Source organism: Eumetopias jubatus, unplaced genomic scaffold, assembly GCF_037043125.1.
Source record: "Eumetopias jubatus isolate StellerSeaLion01/CBP00866 unplaced genomic scaffold, mEumJub1_p1.0 scaffold_1, whole genome shotgun sequence".
NCBI lineage: Eukaryota > Metazoa > Chordata > Mammalia > Carnivora > Otariidae > Eumetopias > Eumetopias jubatus.
Window position 1 is genome coordinate 93,906,027 of NW_028274807.1, and position 25,545 is coordinate 93,931,571.

The following is a 25,545-nucleotide window of genomic DNA, read 5'->3' on the forward strand; positions in this document are numbered from 1 at the left end:
AATAAATTCTAAATTAAAGCAAGTAGAAGGGGCGCCTGGGTGGTGCAGTCAGTTGAGCATCTGTCCCTTGATTTTGGCTCAGGTCGTGATCTCAGTGTCATGGGATCGAGCCCCACTTCAGGCTCTGTGCTCAGTGTGGAGTCTGCTTGAGATTCTCTCTCCCTCTTGCTCTCCCACTATCTCTCTCTCTCTCTCTCTCTCTCTCTCTCTCTCAAATAAATCTTAAAAAAGACCCAATTGAGTAGGATATTACTTTGTATGATACTATTTTGGTATTTTTTCCATAGCTAATGTTTTAGACTACATATGGCAGACATAGGTATAACTTAGAGTCATCCTTGGCTTTTTATTTTTCATTTAATCTTGATTTTTTTTAAAGGTAAAAAATGAGAGAGTAGTAATAGTCTTTGGTACTTTTCCTAGAACCTCTTTACTATTTTATTGAATAATAAAGGCCAATTTTCATATATCAGCATATAAAGATGGTGATTAGTTAAACTCAGGTTTCTCCTAATGTGCTTTCTGACCATCCACAATTCCTTAACTTTTTTGTACTTCAGTTTCCATATTTACAAAATGAGACCTTTCTTACCTTTACGGTTCTTTGAGCTCTAACCTTTATGATATCTCTTTGTGGAGTGATTTGTTAAAGTAATGATCTTCCTGTTTTCTTTTGGTTTTATAAAACCTAATAAAGATAGACCATTATCAACCTTCAGAATATGTTAAATTTTATTTTTTTAAATTCTTGACTTTGTTTCAACTAAGATTTTGATTTACAAGATGTATACAATAAAACAAGATAAAAGAAATTGAAAACATGCATAAAAAAGGCAGAAATAAAAATAGAAAAGTAGCGTAGAGTTAGGAGTGAGGTTCCTTTTCAGACTACATGCATGAAGTCCTCCATGGATGATTTCAGCTTCCACTTCAATTACTTATTAGTTGTGTGACTTTAGCCAAGTTATCAAACATTTTTATCATATATATGTATATATATATACACACACACATATAGTCATATATACTTGTAGGGTAAGTTGAAGAATGAATACTAGATGTATTTAGTGTCTAGAACATTATAGGTACTCAGTACTTTTTTTGCAAAGGGAGGAATTGAAAGACTTGGGTTGAAATTCTGACTTCAGCAACTGCCAGCTTTGTCACTTGCCAGTTGATTGATTTTGGACAAGGTCATAGTGTAGCATACTGTTAACAAGTTTGGGCTCTAGAGCCAGACTCTCCTGGTTTAAGTACATGCTCTGCCACTTTTTCATTGTATATCATTAACCTCTCCCCTCAGTTTCAACAATATAAAATAAATATTTATAAATGCTTCATAGGGTCGTAGTGAGGATTAACTGTTAATAATTGAAAAATAAGGGGCACTTGGGTGGCACAGTCAGTTAAGCATCTGACTGTTGGTTTCAGCTCAGGTGGTGATTGATCTCGGGTTGGGCTTCACGCTCAGCAGGGAGTCTGCTTGAGATTCTCTCTCCCTCTGCTCCTCCACCACGCTCTTGGGTGCATGTTCTCTCTCCCTCTCAAATAAATGAATACATCTTTAAAAAATAACTGAAAAATAGAACAGTATCTGATACTTAGCACTCACTAGGTGTTAGTTATTATCTATGCTGAGCCTCAATTTTTCTTTTTTTAAAGTAAGCTCTACACCCAGTGTGGGGCTTGAATGCATGACCCTGAGATCAAGAGTCCGCATGCTCTAGCGACTGAGCCAGCCAGGTGCCCTAAGCCTCAGTTTCTTTATATTTTTTTGGACATTTTAAAGCTTTTATTAAAGCAAAATATACATCCAGAACATATCTTAAGTGTTCAGTAATCTGTACCAGAATACACTTATATCCCAAGCCACCCAGTCAAGAGGAAGAACCTTACTAGGACCCAGAGAAGCCTCCTGATGGCCCATTTTGGTCCTGCCTGTGCTCCTCAAGGATCACACTGTCCTGACCTATGTTAGTTTTGCCTGTTTTTAAACTGCATTTAAATGAAATTATGTTGGATGTAATTTCTTAAGCCTCAGTTTCTTCACTGTGAACTAGAATAGCCCAGAGCTGTGAAAAGGAATAAATGAGACCATACTCAAAGTATTTAGCATAGTGCCTGGCACATATCACAAGCCACTAATCACTATTTTTGTTATATATTGTCTAAAGATAAGTCATGAATTCAGTTCTTAGCTTTCAGGTAGCTAATGGTGAAGGAGAAATACAGCCATTTAAATGATTCACAGTTTCCAAGGTAAAATAAACCAGTTGTTAGAAAAACAACTAACATGCTCTCTAGAGAGTGCTCTAGAGTCTGTCTTCTGGGTTCTCATGGAGAAAACATCTTAGCGGTCTTTAGCAGTACCTTTAATGTGAGCATAGTCAAAGTAATTTTATAAAAGTGGCTCTTTGGGGTCCAGTTTGATGTGATACAGGTATGTGGCTCTGTGATAATCTGACTACAGATTTTTTTCTTTGCTGTGCTTTTTGAAATGGCAGTGAATGAAGCTAGCAGTAGTAGAGGATGCTAATACTTTGCATATTCTAGTGGTAACTTCCCTCAAATTTGGGGCTGTTAGTTTTGAAAAAATTGGTGCTCTACTTTGTTAATTTTTAAACTTATATGAAATTTTTAAAACAATGAATTTGTGTAATTAAGAGATGCCAATTTTATTTTAATGCTCTTTTCCATAAGTCGGTATTATAAGTTAATTTTTTCTTAGTACTAAAATTCATTTGTAGCATACTGTCCAAAAATAAGAAATTTGGAATATCTTACCCTTATTTACTATTTTAAATGCTCCATTCCTTCTCCCGACCATGACCAAGTAAATAAAAATAAGCAAAAAAATCTGACTTTCAGAAAGATACAGGACTAAAAGTAACAAATCTTACTTACCAAGGCTATCTGGGGAATGCTTTTAGCATTGAGAAGAAAATAGTCCTTTGGATTTAAAAACTAGAAACTCAGCTCTACTGCTGGCAATATGACATTAAATCTTAGTTTCCTCATCTGCAAAGAAGGGATGCTACACAGTAATTTACACAGTATTTGTTAGAACCAAATTAGATAATAGATGTGAGATTTGAGTAATCCACTATAAAAATGTAATGTGTGAAATTAGCAGAAATGTCGTGCCACCTAGACTTTTTCAAAAGTTAGAATGTTTCCATAATTTGATCATAGGAAAAGTTCAGATGAAATGAAACTTGGACATTAGAGAACTGTTCTGTATCTAGAAAAGGGTGGGTTCTTCTCAAAAGTCAGGGTCTGTCAAGGACATCTGAATATGTGATCTTTCTATTAACAGTTAAATTAATATACTTTAGGAGTATGGTTCACATGTTTGAAATTTATTTTAAATAAGCCAAGATGACCATAGCTATTATGGCCATATTCCAAAATTTATTCATATAAATAATGTATATAATATATATAATAAGCGCACACATACATTTTCTTTCAGAATTCCAGAGAACAAAATTAGAAGAAAAAGTATATTACTCTATAGAAATGGACTGCTGCAGGTTTAGGGTTCATTGTGTGAAATCCTCATTTACTGTGAATATGCTTTTTATTTGAAAGAAAGTTTTCCAGTTTTTCAGATTATAATTTAGCCTTTGTATATCATGATTTGGTTCATTTTATAGATCATTTATGGCAGATGTTAAATTTTATGCTGTTTTTCCCTTGCTTCCTGAAAGATTTTAATGTGCCTTCACTAGAAATTTGTTGAGATTTTTTTGGTTAAAAATGAACAGATTTTACTGCTTGCCTAAAGAAACCATAAATAGAACTAAACACTTAGCAAAAAAAAGTTAATATATATTTTAAGATTAGAAATAGAATATCTCAGACTTGTGGAGTTTCTGTTATGTCTGTAGCACTCAACTGTGGGGAGTACAAAAATGAATGTCAGGGATGAGAGTCTGCCAGCGAGTGTCTCAGCATTTCACAGACACATTAGTAATTCTAAAATAAGCTAGACATTTGTCAGTGCTGTAGGCCAATATGATCCAAATTCTGTGGGAAAGGCATTGTAGAGGGGAGGAGAAATTATTTCTAACCAGGGACTTTGGAGAGGTTTCTCTGGGGGAGAGTGGGATTTTTACAGGGCCTTGAAGAAAGGATTGGGCTTCAGGAGACAGCTGTTAAGGAAAAATGGCATTTAGGCAAGAGAAACTTGAGCAAGGGCTCTAAATGGAGGAAGTATAAGTTGTGTTTGGAGAAGGGTGAGCAGAACAGTTTGGCTAGAATGTGAATATTGTGGATTGAAGTAGTGGAAGATGGGGCTTGAAGTGGTTTGGGCCTCGGCTGTGGAGGGCTTTGATTGGCAAGCTGAGAAACCTGGATTTTAGCACATTTTATTTTTGTATTAAATTTCAGTAATACAACAAGTATTAGTCCACTTACATTGCTATGAAATATTTGACAAAAATCCAAGAAGATGCTCCATATGGTCTCAGAAAATTCTTTCAGTAGCTTAGAATAGTCTGATCAAGCCTCAACTGATCTGAAGTGAAAATTTGTTTAGCACCTGCTGTTGGCTGCCCACTGCATTTGGCACTTGGGAAGAGAAGGTTTAGCCTGTGAGTATCAGTTAATGATACAGTTGTAGAGACAGAACACACATGAAACTGAAGAATGTTTATAAAGCAGCAGTATCTCATTTGCTTTGTCACTTTAGAATCTTTTGCTTCAGTTTCCTTCTCAGGGTCAGTGCTAGCATAAATGTATTTAATACATTCATTTCCAGATAGGTAAAAGGTCAGGCAGCTATTGGAGAGGCATTTTCTACCTGCCGTTTGGGAATGTTATAAACCTCAGGTGAAAGTCATTGGGATGATCTTGTCACCATCCAGGCTGGTGGTATGTTTAGAATAGCCCCAGGTGTAGACAGGAGCCATGACATAAGCCATTTCAAGGCCATGCATAGTCTTTTCAGTTCATCAGATCTAGTTCTCAAAGCCAAGTGAGTATTCCATAACAACATCAGGATTTTAAAAAGGAGTTGATAGGAAATGCTTTTCATAATTATCATAATGGGTAGATGATTTGATGAATGAGTTTTCTAATTTACAAGATGAGTGTTCCCTTATAATCTCTGTAGAATGGGTAGCTTTTCTTTTTTTTTTTTTGGAGTTCTCTTTCTGATCTTTATGAGGATGACTGTATTGTATATGCACACTCCTAACTGTATGTAGTAACTTCTCACAAGAGTATAAAGCACTTGTAACCTTCAATGTTTCACACTGCTGGCCTGGAGAAGTCAGAGCAGAGTTGAAGGAATTGCTCCTTCCCTAATGCCCCCTGGGCTCTTCTGCCTCTGAGGCTTTGCTCAAGTTTTCCCTTTTATCTGGAGTACCCTTTTCTCTCCTTCCCTTTGGCTCTCTCTGAGCTGGTAACTTCAAAATGCAGTATGTTGCAGAGTGATTTCCTCATATTCATAGTTCATTTGATATATATGTATATATATACTGTTTTCATTTTGTTCTTAATGATTCCCTTAATGTCTTTTTTAAAAACTTTTACTTAATATTACTTAGAATAATAACTCCCCTTTCTTTTGGAATGAATCAGTCGTTTCAAGTGCTTGGAACTTGATGTGTAAAAAACATAATATAAATGTATTGTCGTTGTTATAATGGTAATGATTATCACATCTCAATTAATACCATCTGTTTCATCCTTATTTTTTGTTGTGTGGTTCTTAGGTTCAGAATTTAACATTACGCAGCCAGAAGTTGGGTGTATTATCTAGCTCACAGAATGGTCCGCCAAAAAGCACTAGTCAAACTCAGTCATTGACAATTTGTCATAACAAAACAACAGTGACCAGTTCTAAAATCAGCCAACGAGATCCTTCTCCAGAAAGTAATAAGAAGGGAGAAAGTCCAAGTCTGGAATCACGAAGCACAGCTGTCACCCGGACATCAAGTATTCACCAGTTAATAGCACCAGGTGGGATAAACTTGTTGAAAATAGTTGCATTCACTTTATTAGCAGGCAGAGCAAAACAAAAGTGTCTATTACTTGAACAAGAACAATACTTCTAAAACATTTTTTAATGTGAGTTTCATGAGTTTAAAAAAAATCAGTATTGTAGCTTGAAAAAAGAAATCAAAAGAGCCCAACAGCTAAAACAAATAATAATAATATAAATTTTTTTGGTTAATTGACATTTGATTAACATCTTCATTATGTGCTGGTCTTCCATTGTATTGGTAAAACCAGTAGCTTTTATTTTTTATTTATTTAATTAAAAAGTTTAACTCCTGTATAGTTAACGTACAATGTTATATTAGCATCAGGTGTACAATATAGTGATTCAGCACTTCTGTATATTACTCCATGCTTATCAAGAAAAGTGTACTCTTAATCCCTGTCACCTATTTCACCCGTTCCCCCATCCAATCCCCTCTGGTAACCATCTGCTTGTTCTCTATAGTTGAGAGTCTGTTTTTTAGTTTGTCTCTATTTTTTTTTTCTTTGTTCATTTGTTTGTTAAATTCCACATATGAGTGAAGTCATATGGTATTTATCTTTCTCTGACTTATTTCACTTAGCATTATACTCTCTAGCTCTGTCTATATTGTTGCAAATAGCAAGATTTCATTCTTTTGTATGGCTGAATAATATTTCAGTGTGTGTGTGTATCACATCTTCTCTATCCATTCATCTGTTGATGGACATGGCTGCTTCCATAATTTGGCTGTTGTAAATAATGCTGCAATAAACAGTGATGCATATATCCTTTCAAATTAGTGTTTTCATATTCTTTGGGTAAATACCCAGTAGTGTGAATACTGGATTGTAGGATAGTTCTGTTTTTTAGTTTTTTGAGAAACCTCTATACTGTTTCCCGCAGTGGCTGGGAAAAAAGAATCCTCCCTTTAAAAAAAAAGGGGGGGGGGCGCCTGGGTGGCTCAGATGGTTAAGCGTCTGCCTTTGGCTCAGGTCACGATCCCAGGGTCCTGGGATCGAGTCCCGCATCGGGCTCCCTGCTCAGCGGGAAGCCTGCTTCTCCCTCTTCCTCTGCCTCTCCTCTCTCTCTCTCTCTCACTCTCATGAATAAATAAATAAAACATTAAAAAAAAATCCTCCGTTGATTCAACTTCATCAAGTAAGCACCTTCTTTCTGTCTTTTTATAGCTCTGTATTGCTTTTTAAAGATTCATTTTATACTACTGAAGTCTGTTTTTTCTCCACCTAAACCTATTTCTCTTGCATGTTTCCTCTGTGCTGATATTGCTTGCATTTTCTGAAGTACCCAATCTCAGTGTCTTGGAATTGTTTGAGTCCCCTAGTTAGAAATCTCTCATCACTTTGAACTTGTATAGCGTTTTTATACTTCTTTGTGGTTCTTTTTCTTTTGTAGTTATTTATATACTTACTGATCTTAGCTTTTCTACTGTATAGTAAGCTCTTTGAGAGTAGGATAATAATAATGAACACTTATGTGTCAGGTACTTTACACTTATTAACTCCTTTAATCCTTTTTCAGTTTCACCTTTTCATCCCTTTATCTTGACAGCACTAAGTTGTGCCTTATATGTACTTATCTGCAATAGGTGGACAGTAAATATTTGGTGGATTAATAGTTGATCTATTTTTCCATTTGAATTTTGGAAATTACAGCACAGTTTTTTTCATTCAAACTGATTGGGTATCACTGCTTGGAATTTTTAAATCTGAATCTTTAGATAAGTTCAGGCTTTGTTGTATAAATTAATAAATCCATTCATAGTATAGTGTGATGTGAATTCTTTTTTATAGACATCTGTGTGCCTAGGTCCTGCTCTCTGTATGGCTTCATAACAGGATTTTTGTACTGTACTGTCCAGAGTATTTTCAGCCTCAAACCAGCCTCTGGCCAGTTTTGATAGGAGTCATTGTGGAGCAGTAATGACCCACTGCACTTGACATGACTGCTTGGGACAATTTTTAGTGATTCTTATAGTTTTGATAGATTATAATGGAGGGTACATTAATTTCCTTGCAAAGAGAATGCTACCTTCAGATAAAGCTAGGACGTCATGCAGGGTTAGTTCAAGCAAGGAGATCTACTTTTAGATTTTTAGTTCTCCTGAACTCCCAATACCTGGTTCTAAGTTGACACTCTTTCCCTTTTCTTTCATTGATAGTGTGATAGGATCTCTATTGTTGCCTTCCTCTGATGGCCAATATTTTATGTAGGTGTGGAGGAGACCAGTAGGCTAAAACTATCAGACTCTAAGGACGATTGCAGTTCCAGATTTAGATCTCTTAAGTATATTAACCAAACTCTGGTTTCCCATGTGGTGTTGATTAGAAATAAAACCAGATGAAATACCCTAAGCCACAAAAACCTTTGCAGTTACCAAACTTATAAATTCACTCAAGCTTTACACTGCAGTTACTCAAAGCAATTTGTATCTTCTGGCTAGGCAATAGCTGGATTTTTCCACTCTTAGTTTTTCTGCTCTTGTTGGTGAGAAGTTAGCCTGAAGCTAAATTGTTTTTCTTCTTTTTCTTTCTTTTCTTTTTCTTTTTTTTTTAGATTCTTGGTAATTTATCCTGTTCCTTAGTTAGAAGAATGCCTATGTGTATAGGTCGCTTTCAAATATGAAAAAATTTACCTGGTGTTCTACTGTAGTAGAGACTAATAATTATTATAATGGATATGGTTATTGTTTCCTTAATTTATTTCTAAGGTGCTAAAATCATTTGGCTTTCTTCATTTCTTCTTGAATGTGTAGCTCTCACTTGATAGTTAATCTTTTTAATATATAAAATAAAGGTGAATTTTAACCATATGACTGGAAATTATGAACTGTATTCGAGTTAAAGTTTTTACACTTGATTTTAATATATAAAATAAAGGTGAATTTTAACCATATGACTGGAAATTATGAACTGTATTCGAGTTAAAGTTTTTATAGCAGTTTTTAGAGCTTTTATGACATTAATTGGAAAAAAAATATATACCACTTTTTGTAGACATTAATATATAGTGAAAAGCCTATGCTAGTCTGCTCAGGCTGCCATAAAGGATATCATAGATAGATGGCTTAAACAGTAGAACATTATTTTCTCACAGTTCTGGAGGCTGAAAAACCCAAGATCAAGGTCTGGCAGTGTTTGGTTTTTGGTGGGAGCTCTTTTCGAGGCTTGCAGATGGCTGCCTTCTTGCTGTGTCCTCACATGGCCTTTTATCTGAGTGCCAGGAGGGAGAGGATAGCGAGCTTTCTGATATGTCTTTTTGTAAGGGTCCCACCCTTCTGACCTCATTTCACCTTAATTACTTCCATAGAGGCCCCGTTACCATATAGTCACGTTAGGGTTAGGGCTTCAACATATGCATTTTTGGGGACTCAAACATTCAGTCCATAATAGGAACCCAGACTCAGCTAGTACTATGGGTTCTTTTAGACCCAGGGCTGCCCCTCAAAAGTCAGGTGATTTCAGGCAATGCACTTAACTGTCCAGTTTCTTCTCCAGTAATATATTGGATTAATGTAGTACCCTGTCTACCTCATGGGGTTGTTGTAACTACTTAGTAAAATAATATGTTTAATAATTTACAATAATATATAATCATTTAATATATTTAATTGTAAGTAATTATATAAAGAGTTCTATATATGTGAGAGATGATACCAATCATTAATTCTCCAGATAAAGGCCATCCTGACAATAATAAAGGGTTTATTAAAATCAGAGAAATTAACAAACATGGTATCATTCTCCAGAGCACTAGGGCTTTTCTTATGCAGAAGTATTCTTTCAGATATCCTCACAATTATTCTCTAATAGATATGGTTGTCAGTTGGGCTGAGGGACTAATATAAAATATATAGACTCACTGTGATTTCTCATCAAAGAATAACTTAGGTGAAAGAGTATTAATTGAATACTATTGAATTATCAGCTCTAGCATATAAAAAAAGATAGCTTACTAACTAGAGCTGAGAAAGAATTTTTATTGCCATAAATGTGATATACATTGTACATCAAGAATATGGTATTTTAATTATAACTTAAATGAATTAAAGTGGGCTTGAACAAGTGAGACAGAAATGTGAAAGCACCTTGAGCCCTTTGGAGGAAAGGCACTCTAGGATTCTAGGATTTTGTTGAATGCTCTATAATATAGAGTCTTTATCAACACATTTACAAAGTGCTGGCATACAATTTTCAGTCTGAGTTTGAAGTGCTAGTCTAGTTATGTGAAAATTACTTTGTTAGGTGAAATTTTAGACCTGTCTCTTTTTTTTTTAAATACAATTTGTGGGTATTTTTTGAACCTTTTAAATGCCTCTCTTTTGAGATGTTAATCAGATGTTAATTTCCTTAAAGGATCTCCAAAATTTTAAATGATAACCAACCAAAAGGAAGAATGTTAAAAAAAAAAGTTGTTACAAGTTTTTATAAGGCCTTTGTCACAAATGTGGTTAACTGGTTAAGTATAAAAATAGATGCAAGATGTTATAGCCTTTATGTTAATGTTCTGAGATTAAGAAAAAAGTTTTGCCCTCTCTTTAGACCTATTTTAAATGCATATAGGCTTTGTAGGATATTAAGCAATCTTTTCAGTTTATCTTCTAGTGAAGCCCGTTTTCCATTTTTCATTAGACAGAGAGGCTTTCACCAGCATCTCCCTCTGTGTAAACATACGCACTAGTATGCAGAAGAGGCATAATAATGGAACAACTATTTACTACTTGATTTTGCTAATTCTTATATGTATTATCCCTATTGTGAGTGACTCTTCTGTGGAAAAAACGGATACTGTCATTTATAGATTACTGTAGGGTTTTTTGTTGTTTTTGTTGGCTTTTTTGGGTGGGGGCAGGGGAGAAGTAAAACAAGATCCTTTATTTAGACAGCATGGACTTGCCTTATTCTCTCTGCAAGCAAAACTCTGCAGTGCTCTCCTGGATTTGGAATGGCCCCTGAAATTTTATTTCTTAGTTACAGTGCTATAGAATTCACACATGTGTTTTGCTTAGCTGAATTAACTTGTTATACAAAACATTTTCTGGGTCAAATAATACCAACTTTTCATCTTGGCTCAAATTTGGAAACATATTTGGGAAGCTTTATAAATAATTACATTGACTGTTATTTGGAAGACTAGACATACATTAGAAAGTTATGAGACCTTTATGAATTTTGATATTGCATTTTTATGATTTTGAAGTTATTTTTATAGATCTTATATTTGTTCAGGGATACTTCTCTTCTCCCCAAAGAAGGAATTCAGATGGATAAACTTCGTTAAAAGTTAATGCAGATATTCTGATGACCTCTAAAAATAAGAATAAATCATGTGTATATTTCAGATTTATAAATACATTGTTTTAGGCAGTTTTTTCTTTTGGAGCTTATCACAGTATAGTTTATTTCATGAAATCTTTATAGTATTCCAAGGAAAGGTTGTTTGTCATTACATTTTCAAATCACTCTTGTTGGGAAGACTTGTAATAGATTTCTGGTGATTATGACCTTCTGATGTGAAAACTTTTCCTCTTTTAGATTTATTTATAAATTTCTAGGATATTTTTGGAAAAAAATACTAATTGTCATTTTTTTCTCTCACAGCTTCATATCCTCCAATTCAGCCTCATCCTCTAATAAAACATCAGCAGATTCCTCTTCATTCTCCACCTCCCAAGGTTTCCCATCATCAGCTGATATTACAGCAGCAGCAACAGCAAATTCAGCCAATCACACTTCAAAATCCAACTCAAGACCCTCCCCCATCCCAGCACTGTATGCCACTCCAAAACCATGGCCTTCCTCCAACTCCTAGTAATGCTCAGTCACAGCATTGCTCACCAATTCAGAGCCATCCCCCTCCTTTACCAATGTCTCCTAGTCAGTCCCAGTCAGCACAGCAATCTGTAGTGGTGTCTCCCCCACCGCCTCATTCACCAAGTCAGTCTCCTACTATAATTATCCATCCACAGGCACTTATTCAGCCACACCCTCTTGTGTCATCAGCTCTCCAGCCAGGGCCAAACCTGCAGCAATCCACTGCTAATCAGGTGCAGTCTACAGCACAGCTGAATCTTCCATCCCATCTTCCACTTCCAGCTTCCCCTGTTGTACACATTGGCCCAGTTCAGCAGTCCGCTTTGGTGTCCCCAGGTCAGCAGATTGTGTCTCCAACATCACACCAGCAGTATTCAACCCTGCAGTCCTCTCCAATCCCAATTGCAACCCCTCCGCAGATGTCGGCATCTCCTCCAGCTCAGATTCCACCACTGCCCTTGCAGTCTATGCAGTCTTTACAAGTGCAGCCTGAAATTCTATCCCAGGGCCAGGTTTTGGTGCAGAATGCTTTGGTGTCAGAAGAGGAGCTTCCAGCTGCAGAAGCTTTGGTCCAGTTGCCATTTCAGACTCTTCCTCCTCCACAGACTGTTGCGGTAAACCTACAAGTACAACCACCAGCACCTGTTGATCCACCAGTGGTAAGCCCTTGGAAGCTCTTTGACTTTCTTACTGAACTGAGAGTAAATACTATTTTCTCCCACATTATGTTATATTGCTAGATCTAAATGCCTATGAATTTAAAAAGCTTGCAATTTCCATCTGTCAGTGTCTGACAAACATGCTGTATGGGCAAAAAAAAAAAAAAATGCCATTTGTTGTAGTATGGTTGCATGCTTGATAATTTGTGATGGTTATTAAAGTCCCTCGTTAATTTTATTACTATTTAAACAAATCCATCTGCTATCTTTACAGAGTTGATTTTTTTTCCCCAAGGGAATGCATTTGAACCAGTGTCATCTGCACAAAGTTTTTTCTCTTAAGGTGATTATCCTTCATAGATCCCTTCTGTTGGCTTGTATGTTCTTAAACGTATGGTTTATCTACCTAACCTTTTTGGTTGTGTGCATTCTGAAGTCCTGGGCCTTTAGGGGCTTTGGCTTCAAGGTGGAGGTATGCTTGTATGATGTAATTTTGGGGTAAAATTATATTTTGTAATCAAATTTTGTAAGAAAGACATTTACTCTAGGAAATAATCCAACTTCGCAAAAAACATTAACTGTAGCCCATCTTTTAGAATTATTAAACTTCTGATTTTTAAATTTCTGTATATAGTGAAAATATATACTTTACATATTTCTTATTTAAAAAACTAAAAAAACTGAGTGGATGAATTGAATACTGAGGATGAAAAAATCCATTGGGAGGAATAAAAGTTTTGAATAATTGAGATTGTGGTGAAATTTATCAGAATAAACCTCTAGCAATGGTACATGTTGCCTAGGAAAGAAAATTAGCTTGACGAATGTTTTTCTTTAAAACATTCTCTAAAAGGCTTTTTAAATTTGTAAAAGAATTTACAATAAAAATTGGAATAAGTTCTCTAAATGTTTAGGCAGAAGGATCAAATTAATAATTTATAACTGAGGAAAACAGTCTTCCCAAAGGAGGTTTCATATCAGATTTCACTGAAGAGATTTTATCACTTAAAAATTAATAACCATTAACTCAGGAAAGGAGTTTCATAGTCTGTTCCTTAATGGTTTTCAGGATGCAAATTTATAGATTCTTTATTCTTGTCATCCTCATTGATGTTGATAGGCATAAAGAGATTGAGTTCCACTTCTAATTTACTTTTATAAAAAACAACTTGATAGAAACAACAGTGGGCATCTAGAAATAAGTTTGTCATTCAATTCTCATGTCTATATCTTCTTTTAGATTTTTGAAAATTTACAATGGATATTATAAAACACAGGCTTCAAAGTTTATAGTAATTTCAAAGAAATCAAATTTAAATTTATATTCTTTCTAGTTCAGTGAATTGGGTTTTAATAAGTAAAAAGTAAAATTTCTTTTATGCCTTCTAATTTTCTAATTGTTTTTGTTAGGGGAAACTTCAGAGGAACATATTTGGGATAGAAGTATCAACATAATAAGACATTAAAGCTAAAAAATTTAAGGTCTTGTTCTTGCTGTCCTCTCTTAAAAATTTTTTTTTAATTTATCTCATTTTTGGAAGTTTTTGTTTTCTCCCATGAAAATAGTAACTTTTTCTGCTGTCACTGGTGTGGTCATACTTGCTATAGATGTTCCTATGTTATTTTTCTTACCTTTTATCTTTCTTTGAGTACCATAGCCTATTTATTAAGTTACCATGTTTTTCTTTTATTATCTTTGATCACATCTTACTTTTTTAATCAAATCATGTTTCTTCATAAATTACACATTTCTTCACAATTACCTGGTTGTTTAAAATATTTAAAGATAGTAATATCTATTTACTTCTTAAGAGATTTGAAGTTTTAAAAGATTAAGTATGAATTGTCAAAGTAAAAGATTTATAAAAAAATATATAAAAGATACATTTATAAAACTAAAATTTGTCATTGACATTTGAGTATGATAAGATATATGAGAGTAGATAATTTAGAATTAATAAATGTTCTACAGTTTGTTTAGGAAAGGGAGACAGATGGGACTAATGTATTTTATTGAGGTAAGTTTGGCAGTCATTGCTAGTTTTAGAATAGTTGTAGTTATGAACTAAACAAATTGCGTTGCACAGTCTCCTAATGATCTTGTGAGTAAAAGCTCTATTTCTTTGCTTTATTCAATATTTTAGTTGTTGCACTTAGATTTTTTATGTTGACGGTACCAGATGTCTGTGACAGATCTGTTTTTGCCTACTTTTATTAACTTATTTTGCCTTTACATAGCAGATTTGAGAGAAAGTTTGTGTAGTTAGGCTTACCTATAAAGAATGACAAGTATTTTATAATATTCTTTGATGGATTATTTCAGAATATGCTGTTTATGTTATGACTCTTATCCTTTAAAACTCTTTCATTATTTTTTAAAAACCAGACTTCTATGCATGATCAGACTTTGATTCTTTAAAAGGTACTGTAGTAGGTGTTTGAAAAACTTGTGACAGCATTAATATTAAAGAGAGGACTTCAACATTTTAAGAAAAGATAATATCTAATAAAGGAATGTTACACAGATACAGTTGAACTTGTTGGTAAAACCATACTTGTCTAATTACCTCTGAATCAACATCCCTACCACTGCCAAATTAAGGTAATCACCACAACAGCAGATGCTCCTCACTAGAAGATTGTTTTTGTTTTTTCCCCTTTAGCCCCCAGGACATTTCTTTTGGATGACTTTCCCTGTAGTGGACATAATCATCATTTAAAAAAAATTATGTGAACAGATACTAGCAGCTGTCATTCTGTAAGGATCCCGACATGAGGCAGGGAATCTCTCAGTGAAACAGGTTTCCAGGTGCAGGGTTGGGAGCAAATAACTTTTAAAAATATAGTCTACTTAGTTGAATCAGATCACAGTTCTGGATATTATATTTGGTATAAAATCTTCAATAACTAGAAGATTCTTAAATTTTTTTTTTTTTAGGATTTCTAAATTTTTAAAAAGACTTTTTTTTTTAAAGATATTCTTAATGGAGGCTTGGGAAATTAGGTGTTTTTTTTTTGTAAACTGTCACTTGCTGGATAGTCCTTTTTATAACACATGGTTTATGCTGATTTTAATAATCTTGACCATTTTTATATTTAACTTTACTTCAAATAATCAAACTTTTTAAGTAGTTTGATTAAAAATACATACAATATTATCACAAAATTTTTTGTGAATGTTGATTTTTTTCACATTTATTAGAAATATTAATCAGTTTAGGTAAGTAATCTTAAAAACTCATGACCTTTGAAAATTTAAGGAATAAGCTTTATATATAAAAGAAAGGAAGTGCTTTGTGACTTTGTTTTTAGTAAAATAATGGTTAAATAATGATGACAAAATAGTCTAAAAGTGGCCTTTGAAAACAGCCTTAAGTTTAATGAAAAATTAATGTTATTTTTAGTTACATAGTACCTTCTCAGATTGAGTCCATGTTTTCTTCTTACAGTATGCTCTTTAGCATTAGATAACAAAGTTGTTAAAAACTTAAAAACTTTATAAGTATGGAATAGTATTAAAGAACTAAAAATAATGTGTCAAATGGCTTAGGAGGGGTGTGTGTGTGTGTATGTGTATTTCTTCAAGGACATATATTTTCTGTTTACTTGGTACTAGCTTATAAAAATTCATTAGATTCTTGAGTAGATCAGAAAATTAAAGAATTAAAGATAAAATTGCATATCTTTTTTGTATGTTTTCAGACATTACTTTTCATAATTTAATCTTCAGTTCACATAAATATAACAAAGAAGAGAGCCTGGGGTGTCATCCTTTAAGCAGTTCCTGATATACGTCATTTTGGAGATTTACTTAGTGTGCCTGTGAAAAATACTAGTATTTATTTTGATTTATGACAGTTGAAGTTAATAGAAACAATAGTAAATTCCCCAAATAGTTACTTGAGTGTATAAAATCAAAACTTTTTAATTCTCAAAATTAAAAATATGTTCTGACTTGACTTTCACCTTTTTGAAACTTTAGTAATTTGTAGCTTAGATACTGATCCACAACTTGCTTTCAGTGAAAATTGTCAAGCATTATGGAAAACTTCATTTGAGCTGTTTTAAAGTTTTCCTTTCAGCCTGTCAAATAATCATTTTGCCTTTTTAAAATTTAAAACACTTAGAATTTATTGTTATTTTTTTCAGTTAAGTTAGGAACACCTTAGTAAAAATGTATTTTTAGAAACATTTTAAGGTGGTGTGGTTTGTCGTTGCAGGTTTATCAAGTAGAAGATGTGTGTGAAGAAGAAATGCCAGAAGAGTCAGATGAATGTGTCCGGACGGACAGAACCCCACCACCACCCACACTATCTCCAGCAGCTATAACTGTGGGGAGAGAAGATTTGACTTCTGAACATCCTTTGTTAGGTGAGGAAATATCTAAATTTGGGGGAATTTTCTATTAGGTAAATGTTAGTGATAAAGTTTAGTCAAGTTAGTGAAGTTTAATAACTGGAGATGGTATTAAGCTATTATGTAATTGTAGCAAAATATAAATAGAATTCAAGATTTTTTTAAGTGAGGAACAATTAAAACAGTTGATGAGGAAACACCCAAGTAAAAAACATTCTTTAGCTTTCTAATTTTTAGAGGTTTGCACAGATATATTTTATATGCCCATTCAGATTCATCTGTCAAGCTGTTTCTAAGCTTAAAAATTAGAATAAATAGAGTTCTATTAAAAGATTTCAGTTACGCTTTCCAGAAATTACAAAGCATTCTGAGTCATATCTGACATTCCTCATAATTGCTTGTGAGCTAGACTGAGTATGTTTTTAAAAGTGTTCTTTCCCAGACAGTTCTTAAATTAAACCTCACTAATTCTTACTAGAGACATGGATTAAAAGATCTTTGGCCTTAAGCATTAAATTTTTATTCACTACTTTAGTGCTACTCATGAGATGAAGTAAATCTTCTTTATGCTCCTCCTCATAATATTAAAGTGACTGAATCCTAGGTGTTTTACTAAAACATTAGTATGACCTAGAACCCAGTGTCTTAAGTCTTTTTTTTTTAAGGACCATGTTAGATTTTTAGTTTTATTTATTTAATAAAAGCTTTTCTTTTTTCCCCCTTTAAACGTGGGGCTCGAACTCATGACCCCAAGATCAAGAGCTGCATGCTCTACTGACTGTTAGATTTTTTAAAAAAATTTATGAATAATTTATTTAGATTGGGGTTGGCAGACTATAGCTCATCCTTTAAATCTTTCCTGCTGCCTGTTTTTGCATGGCCCATAAGCTGAGGATGGTTTTAAAATTTTTAAATGGTTGAAAAAAAAATCAAAAGAAGAGTAATATTTCATGCCAGGTGAAAATTATGCCAAATTCAAATTTCGTTGTCTGTAAATAAAATTATAACACAGCTGCCTTTCTTTACTTGTTCAAATATTATCTTTACTTTTGTATTACTGTGGCGAAGAAGAGCAGTTGCAGAGCCCATATGGCTCTTTAGAGAAAGCTTGCTGACCCTTGACCCAGATAATCCTAATCTTGATTCAGTCTTCCTTGTAAGTATTCAGTTTTCTTGAACTTCTCATGGCTCTGGTGATTATTTACAGTAAACAAGACCCACCGTTACCTACATGGAAACAAATTGTAATAGGACACTGACATTGCTACCAAAGCTACCCTTGCCCTCCCTCTCTTTTCAAGTGTGCCAGCACTCTAACCCTTCCCTTCTCTGATTTTCTCCCTTACTCTCAGTATGAATCCCTGGAAAGCACAGAAGGGGGAAAATCAGTTTTCTTCCAATATTTTCTCCCTCCTGAGAAATAGAAAATGTTTAGTCAATAAAATGATATAAAGTATTTAAGACAAGTTTAATAGTATTGCCTGTGTTTATTCATAATAATACCACAAGAGAAAGATTTAGGAACATCTATCGTATTAAATCTTTGTAGTTTCTCTGAACTGAAATGTATTTAATGTTGCTGATTTCCTGGAGTTTGATTTAAAGGCAGAAATAAAAGTTTAATTGGATACTAACCTTGCACTGTGACTGTGATTTAATTTACCTAAAAAGCATTACTAATGGTAACGCAAAGAAAATTTAAACACTTCTGAAATACTGGAATACAAGAACATCTTCACGTTTTTTTTCCTCAAGGATGCAGGGCAAGATCCTATCAAGCAAATCCTTCTGGCTAAATTGTCTGAGTGCAGTGTAGAGTTCTGAATCTTCCTATAATCTACTTCATACTTATTACTGTGTGTATGAGGGGGTAAAGCAAGCACAAGTTGATTTTTAGAATAACTCTTATCAAATCATGAAATAAACTGACCTGCAAAAATACAGGGATTGGTTTCCATCCAGTATTCAGTTTTCCTAAATCTCTAAAAATTCTTTAAAAGTGAAAAGCAGGGTGCCTGGGTGGCTCAGTCGTTAAGCGTCTGCCTTTGGCTCGGGTCATGATCCCAGGGTCCTGGGATGGAGCCCCACATCGGGCTCCCTGCTCAGTGGGAAGCCTGCTTCTCCCTCTCCCACTCCCCCTGCTTGTGTTCCCACTCTCGCTGTGTCTCTCTCTGTCAAATAAATAAATAAAATCTTAAAAAAAAAAAAAGTGAAAAGCATCCATAAAAAAGGTGGAAAAGCTCATAGATCTTGCTCAGAAAATGAGACTGAATAGGCAGAGAGTACCCTGTGGCAAAGTTCTGTCAGTTTTGTTTTCTCTCACAGTTATCTTAAATCTAGAGAGTGTAATAATTGTGTTTTTGTTCTCCTGTAATACATCAGTGTTTCTCAGTTTTATTTTAACAGCTGATTATACACTGGCAAGTAATAGCTATTAGCTTCTTCAAAAAGTCACTAATTTACAGCTCTAGTTTTAAAAACACTTAGGATGTTAAAAGATGGGCACATACAATATAAAAATTAATTCGAACATATACCAAGCAGTATTTTCTTAACAAACCATAATATACTTAATGCAGCTTTATAAACACACACACACACACACACACACACACACACTCTCTCTCTCTCTCTCTCTCTCTCTCTCTCTTTCTAAAGCTTTATTTCTTTTAGAGAGAGAGCATGAGCCAGGCGGGGGGTGGGGCAGAGGGAAAGGGAATAATCTCAAACTGCCCGGAGCTGGGAGCCTGACATGGGGCTAGATCTCACAACCCTGAGATCATGATCTAAGCCGAAACCAAGAGTCAAATGCTAACCAATTGAGCCACCCAGGTGCCCCTAGGCAGCTTTATATTTCTTTCTTTTTTTTTTTTTTTAAAGATTTTATTTATTTATTTGACAGAGAGAGAGCACAAGCAGGGGAAGAAGCAGGCAGAGAGGGAGAGGGAGAAGCAGGCTCCCTGCCGAACAGAGAGCCTAATGTAGGGCTCAATCCCCGGACCTGGGATCATGACCTGAGCCGAAGGCAGATGCTTAACTGACTGAGCGGCCTAGGTGCCCCAGCTTTATATTTCTAAAGTAACAAAGTATCTATAAATCTGTAAGGGACATTAAAATTTTATTTTTCAGTACCCCATAGATTTATATTTTCCTTCAAACAGGAAAAAAAAACCTTTCAGTCCCACTTTAGAGTTTTATAATTTTTATCCCTTTTCCTCTAGGAGTAAATGTGAAGATTTGGTACGTAGGATAGGATTTTCCTGGAGTTCCTCAGTTTGGTAATGCCTGTGTACAATACTGTGTTCCCGAAATCGGCAAACTAGCATTTTGTGTTGACTTTCTTGTTTAGTTTTTAATAAGGGATTGTGTAATTTTAAACTTTTTCCAATGCAGTTTATCTTGGTGGATTATTTGATGGAACTAGGTTAATAAATGCCTTATAATAGTGCTGTGAGAAGCTCTATTATATTAATCACAATTCCTGAGAGTGAATTGTTAGAGCTTTTCCATTTCTGAGATTATACAGATGATCAGTACACTATTTTCTTAGCTGAAATTTTTATTCTTTAGGGATTCCTATTCTTCTTTATCCAACTGGGTTGTATTTTGAGCATCTTTGATAGTGGTGTCAACCCTTTTCTTACTAGTGGAGAGGAGTTACCACAGTAATTAAGAGCACTGTCTGAAGAACTGACTCCCTGGGTTAGTATCCCAGCTCCATTACTTAAATTAGTTGTGTGCCCTTGGGCAAGTTACTTTATCTTTCTGTTTCCACACTATGAAATGGAGATAACAGCAGTACCTACTCTTGGGCTAGTTTTGAGGGTTAAATGAGTTACAGCATGTGAGGTATTTACACAGTACCTGGCATGTAAGTGCTCAGTAAGTTGTAGTATTATCTTTACACATGTGCTCTTTTTTTGTTATTTTTCTTAGATATCTGTACTCTCTGATATTTTTAGCTGCCAACCGGTTCCATCTTTCCACTTTAGTACAGTCACTACAGGTTTGGTGCTATCATATGGGTAGGTAAAGTCTATCATAGGCTGTGGGGTCTCTCTTATTGTGGTCTTCAGAGTTTGAAGGGGAGGGATTACAGTCATCCAACCCAATATTTTGCAGTTGCCTGGTACTAAATTGTTCCCCCAAATTGACATACACAGTGTCACTGAAGAGTTGTTAAAAAAAAAATTGTGCATGGATTTGGATTAGCCTTACTACTTGAAATAAAGGTGATGCTATGTAATCCTTTAAAAAATCTCTACTTATTCTGTGGATTTTATGATCCTTTTTTATTTAAGTATACTTTCAAAGTACTTTTTCCCCCATGCCATCTGGGATATATAAACAGGAACATAGGGAATTTAATATTTGTGTAGCTTGAAATTTTTTTAAAAAGTAACAGTTTTCATACTTATTCTTAAATTGACATTCTAAAACACTTTTCATATCTTATGGAATAGTTCTTTTTAACCAGAGTTGGAATGATCCACTTTGAGCAAGTTATCCCCTTCTGTAAAGTGGGGATAATAGTAGCTTCTATCTCATAAGATTAAATGAGATTAAATATAAAGTTCTTAGAATAGTGTTTTAAAGCGCCAGGTGTGGACGGTTATGTTATTAATGTTTATTCTTGATTTTCTTATTTGCCTGCACAGAATACTAAAGATAAAAAAATGACTTTTTTTTTCCAGAGCAAGTGGAATTACCTGCTGTGGCATCAGTCAGTGCTTCAGTAATTAAATCTCCATCAGATCCTTCACATGTTTCTATTCCTCCACCTCCACTCTTACTTCCTGCTGCTACCACGAGGAGTAATAGTACATCCGTGCCCAGTAGCATTCCCAGTATAGAAAACAAACCTCCACAGGCTATTGTTAAACCACAGATCTTAACCCATGTTATTGAAGGCTTTGTGATTCAGGAGGGATTGGAGCCATTTCCTGTAAGTAGTAAGCAAATTCGTATTTTTAAAATTATTCATATAGCATTATCTTTAATTGTAGTGTATTGTTCTCTAATAAAATGCTTATAATTTTATTTCAAAAAAGTTGATCCCCTATCTAGAATTTCTCTACCTATTATTTATATATTTCCAAATATGTTTCTAGAATTTTTATGCTAGCTATATATAAACTAAGGAAAAAATTTCAGGCTATTAAGGATATCGATTTTATAATTTTTTAGACAAAGATAATGGGAAGATTACTCGAGTGAAATAAATTTTTTTTTTTTTTTAAGATTTTATGTATTTATTAGAGAGAGAGAGAGAGCATGAGCAGGGGGGAGGAGAAGAGGGAGAAGCAGGCCCCCAGCTGAGCAGGGAGCCCCATGCGGGGCTCAATCCTAGGGCCCTGGGATCATGACCTGAGGCCAAGGCAGACGCTTCACCGACTGAGCCACCCAGGTGCCCCTCTTACTTCTTTTTAAGGGGACTGAAATGACATCTAAAGTGCATTATTTTTTTTAAAATGGTGTTTCTTATATAACGTGATACTTTGTAAACTTGAGTGCCTAAAATAATAACTTCCCAACCTGATAATTCTGAAGTTACTCAGTTGATGGTTTATAATTAGCAAATAGATTTTTCTCATCCTTACATCTCAGCCTTCAGTCAGATTTTAAAAATGCCTTAAAATCTTCACTTAACATTGGAGGTGCTATTTTTCTATCACTGAAAGTCTTATAAGTTGAGACTAGCAGTACATAATTTATATGCTAATATCTAGAGATGAAGGGCGCCTGTGTGGCTCAGTTGGTTAAGCGACTGCCTTCGGCTCAGGTCATGATCCTGGAGTCCCGGGATCGAGTCCCACATCGGGCTCCCAGTCTGCTTCTACCTCTGACCCTCTTCCCTCTCATGCTCTCTATCTCTCATTCTCTCTCTCTCAAATAAATAAAATCTTTTAAAAACATATCTAGAGATGAACATTTTTCCTTAGAAAATAAAAGACAAGTGGCCGAAGCAAAGCCAAAATCTAAGACAAGAAAACAAAAGAATTCATTTCAAGAGCCTTTGAATTTTACCTGGTATTTTAGATTCCTGGGTGGGGAAAATCTTGCATTGTGATAGTGGGTTGTCTCATCATTTGCCTTTGGCTTCAATTAACTGTGTGTTTTAAATTTGGATCTCCTGGGGCGCTTGGGTGGCTCAGTCGTTAAGCGTCTGCCTTCTGCTCGGGTTGGCTCGGGTTATGATCCCAGGGTCCTGGGATCGAGCCCCGCATTGGGCTCCTTGCTCTGCGGGAGGCCTGCTTCTCCCTCTCCCACTCCCCCTGCTTGTGTACCTTCTCTTGCTGTGTCTGTCTCTGTCAAATAAATAAAATCTTAAAAATAAATAAATTTGGATCTCCTGTAAGAATTCTGATAGTGGAGCAATAGTCTCTTTTCCCTGTTCCTCAGGGTTTGGATCTTGGCTGTGCTGCATACCGTAACCTTTGTTAAGTCACTCAATCTTTTTGATCTTAATTTTTGCTCATCTGGCAAGTGGAGATGACACTTGGCTCTGAGGGCTGTGGTGGGGATTAAATGTGCAGTTCCTGGCACGTAGTACCCATCGCTGCTATTACTCAATCACTAGTGACAATGACAACTTTCTTTTCTGATTATAAAATTAATAATGTGTTATTTTAAATGGAAAATATGGGAAATGTACAGAGCAAATCATCCCCAGTAATACCACAATGTGTATTTTTTTACATATATATTTCATATGATCAAGATTATTATACATATAGTTCTGCTGTCATTATATTTAGAGCTTTCGTTTTCTCGTATGATTAATAGTACTTTGGAAACATTTTGAAAGGTTACATAGTACTCCATTTTATGGACAGCCATAATTTATGTAATCCTTGCATTATTGTTGGACATTTTAGGTTTCCATATTTAGTAATTTCTTTAGCACGAATTCCTAGAAGTACAGATATTGAATCATATGTATTCATAAGGCTTATGATATATATTGCCAAATTATTTTCTGGAAAGATTATTTGCTTTATTTTTATTTTTAAAGATTTTATTTTTAAGTAATCTCTACACCCAGTGTGGGACGCAAACTCACAACCCCAATATCAAGAGTCACATGCTCTTCTGACTGAGCCAGCCAAGTGCTCCTGGAAAGATTATTTAAATATATTCACACAACAGATGTGTAAACTCAGCAGCACTGAGTATTACAGTTTCTTCAGCAATACCCTTTGTAAATTTTACATGAGGTATATTAAATATATTAACTGAAGTGAACAAAATTTAAAAGTTCGTGAGTGATTATTCTCTGAAGTTAAATGTAGAAATTTACAATAAGCTGTCGTTCACCATCTGTGGCAGATATCGGAGACTTAACCAGCATGCATTCTTCAAGGAGGTTCTTGTTTCAGATTAGCTAAAGGCTCACTCGCAAATCAGTAAATATTTTTGGTCTGGATTGTTTTTGCTGAAAACATTTCTAAAATAAGTAGTATTTATGCCTTAACCAAGTATATTGAACATAAGCAAATATTTTGTTGTTGATTTTCATGTTAATGTTTGAGGATTTTTCCATTTGTTTTTGTGATTATAGTGGATTAGGTTGCTGAACTGGAGTCAGGAGACCCGAGTTCTAGTCATAATTCTGCTTTTGTAAAGAAATCACCTAAACACTTAGAACATTAGTTCACTTATCTTTAAAATACATACAATAGTGATCTATCCTGAGGAGACAACCCTACGAGTAAAAAGCTTTGTACATGAAAAATAAATCTTAAAAGTTGTTGCAGAAAAAAAATAAGGATACTGGCTAATCAAAATTTATTACCGATTTTTATTATTTTTTTATTTTTATTTTTATTTTTTTTAAAAATATTTTATTTATTTATTTGAGAGAGAGAATGAGATAGAGAAAGCATGAGAGGGGGTAGGGTCAGAGGGAGAGGCAGACTCCCTGCTGAGCAGAGAGCCCGATGTGGGACTCTATCTTGGGACTCCAGGATCATGACCTGAGCCGAAGGCAGTCGCTTAACCAACTGAGCCACCCAGGCGCCCTATTATTTTTTTATTTTTAAAAAGACTTATTTATTTCAACGAGAAAGAGAGCATGAGCTAGCATGGGGGTGGGGGGGAAGGGGTCGAGGGAGAGGGAGAGAGTCATCGGCAGACTCCGTGCTGAGCGTGGAGCCCAATGCAGGGCTTGATCTGATCTCATGACCCTGAGATCACGACCTGAGCCAGAACCAAGAGTCAGATGCCTAACTGACTGTGCCACCCAGGTGCCCCTATTACTGCTTTTTAAAGACATTTTTTTTTTTTTTAAGATTTTATTTATTTATTGGACAGAGAGAGACAGCGAGAGCAGGAACACAAGCAGGGGGAGTGGGAGAGGGAGAAGCAGGCTTCCTGCTGAGCAGGGAGCCCGATGTGGGACTCGATCCCAGGACCCTGGGATCATGACCTGAGCCGAAGGCAGACGCTTAACGACTGAGCCACCCAGGCGCCCTAAAGACATTTTTTAACTACTTGCCTAAACTAGGACACTAGGTTCCATTTGACAGAGACTTTGAAGCATCTGCACTGCTGATGACTTGAAATACAACTGTTGATGTCCAGATTGCCTAAAATCTTCTAAGGAATAAAGCACGTAGTGGATCAGTTCAACTTATCAGTTGAACAAGTAAATTAGTACAGATATTATTCATTCCAAGAGGCTTTTTAACCAAGTTATTTCTGAAAAGCCTTTTAAAAGATTATTTTA

At 35.1% G+C, this 25,545-nt stretch overlaps 1 protein-coding gene across 12 annotated transcripts in view; it reads left to right on the forward strand.

Annotated features, from left to right (window-relative positions):
* Positions 1-25,545, forward strand: part of PHC3 (polyhomeotic homolog 3) — a 76,713-nt gene that overhangs the window by 25,055 nt on the left and 26,113 nt on the right. For 8 of the 12 annotated variants that reach the window (XR_003608753.2, XM_028100820.2, XM_028100823.2 and 5 more), the window contains 5 exons: positions 5,721-5,967; positions 11,590-12,461; positions 12,757-12,804; positions 16,682-16,832; positions 21,512-21,762. Coding sequence is in view for 11 of the 12 variants with exons in the window: in XM_028100820.2 (XP_027956621.1) it covers positions 5,721-5,967; positions 11,590-12,461; positions 12,757-12,804; positions 16,682-16,832; positions 21,512-21,762 (1,569 nt within the window). In the remaining variant the exon portion in view is untranslated. The remainder of the gene's footprint in view (positions 1-5,720; positions 5,968-11,589; positions 12,462-12,756; positions 12,805-16,681; positions 16,833-21,511; positions 21,763-25,545) is intronic. The other 4 variants (XM_028100822.2, XM_028100824.2, XM_088025536.1 and 1 more) reach the window with 1 other exon arrangement.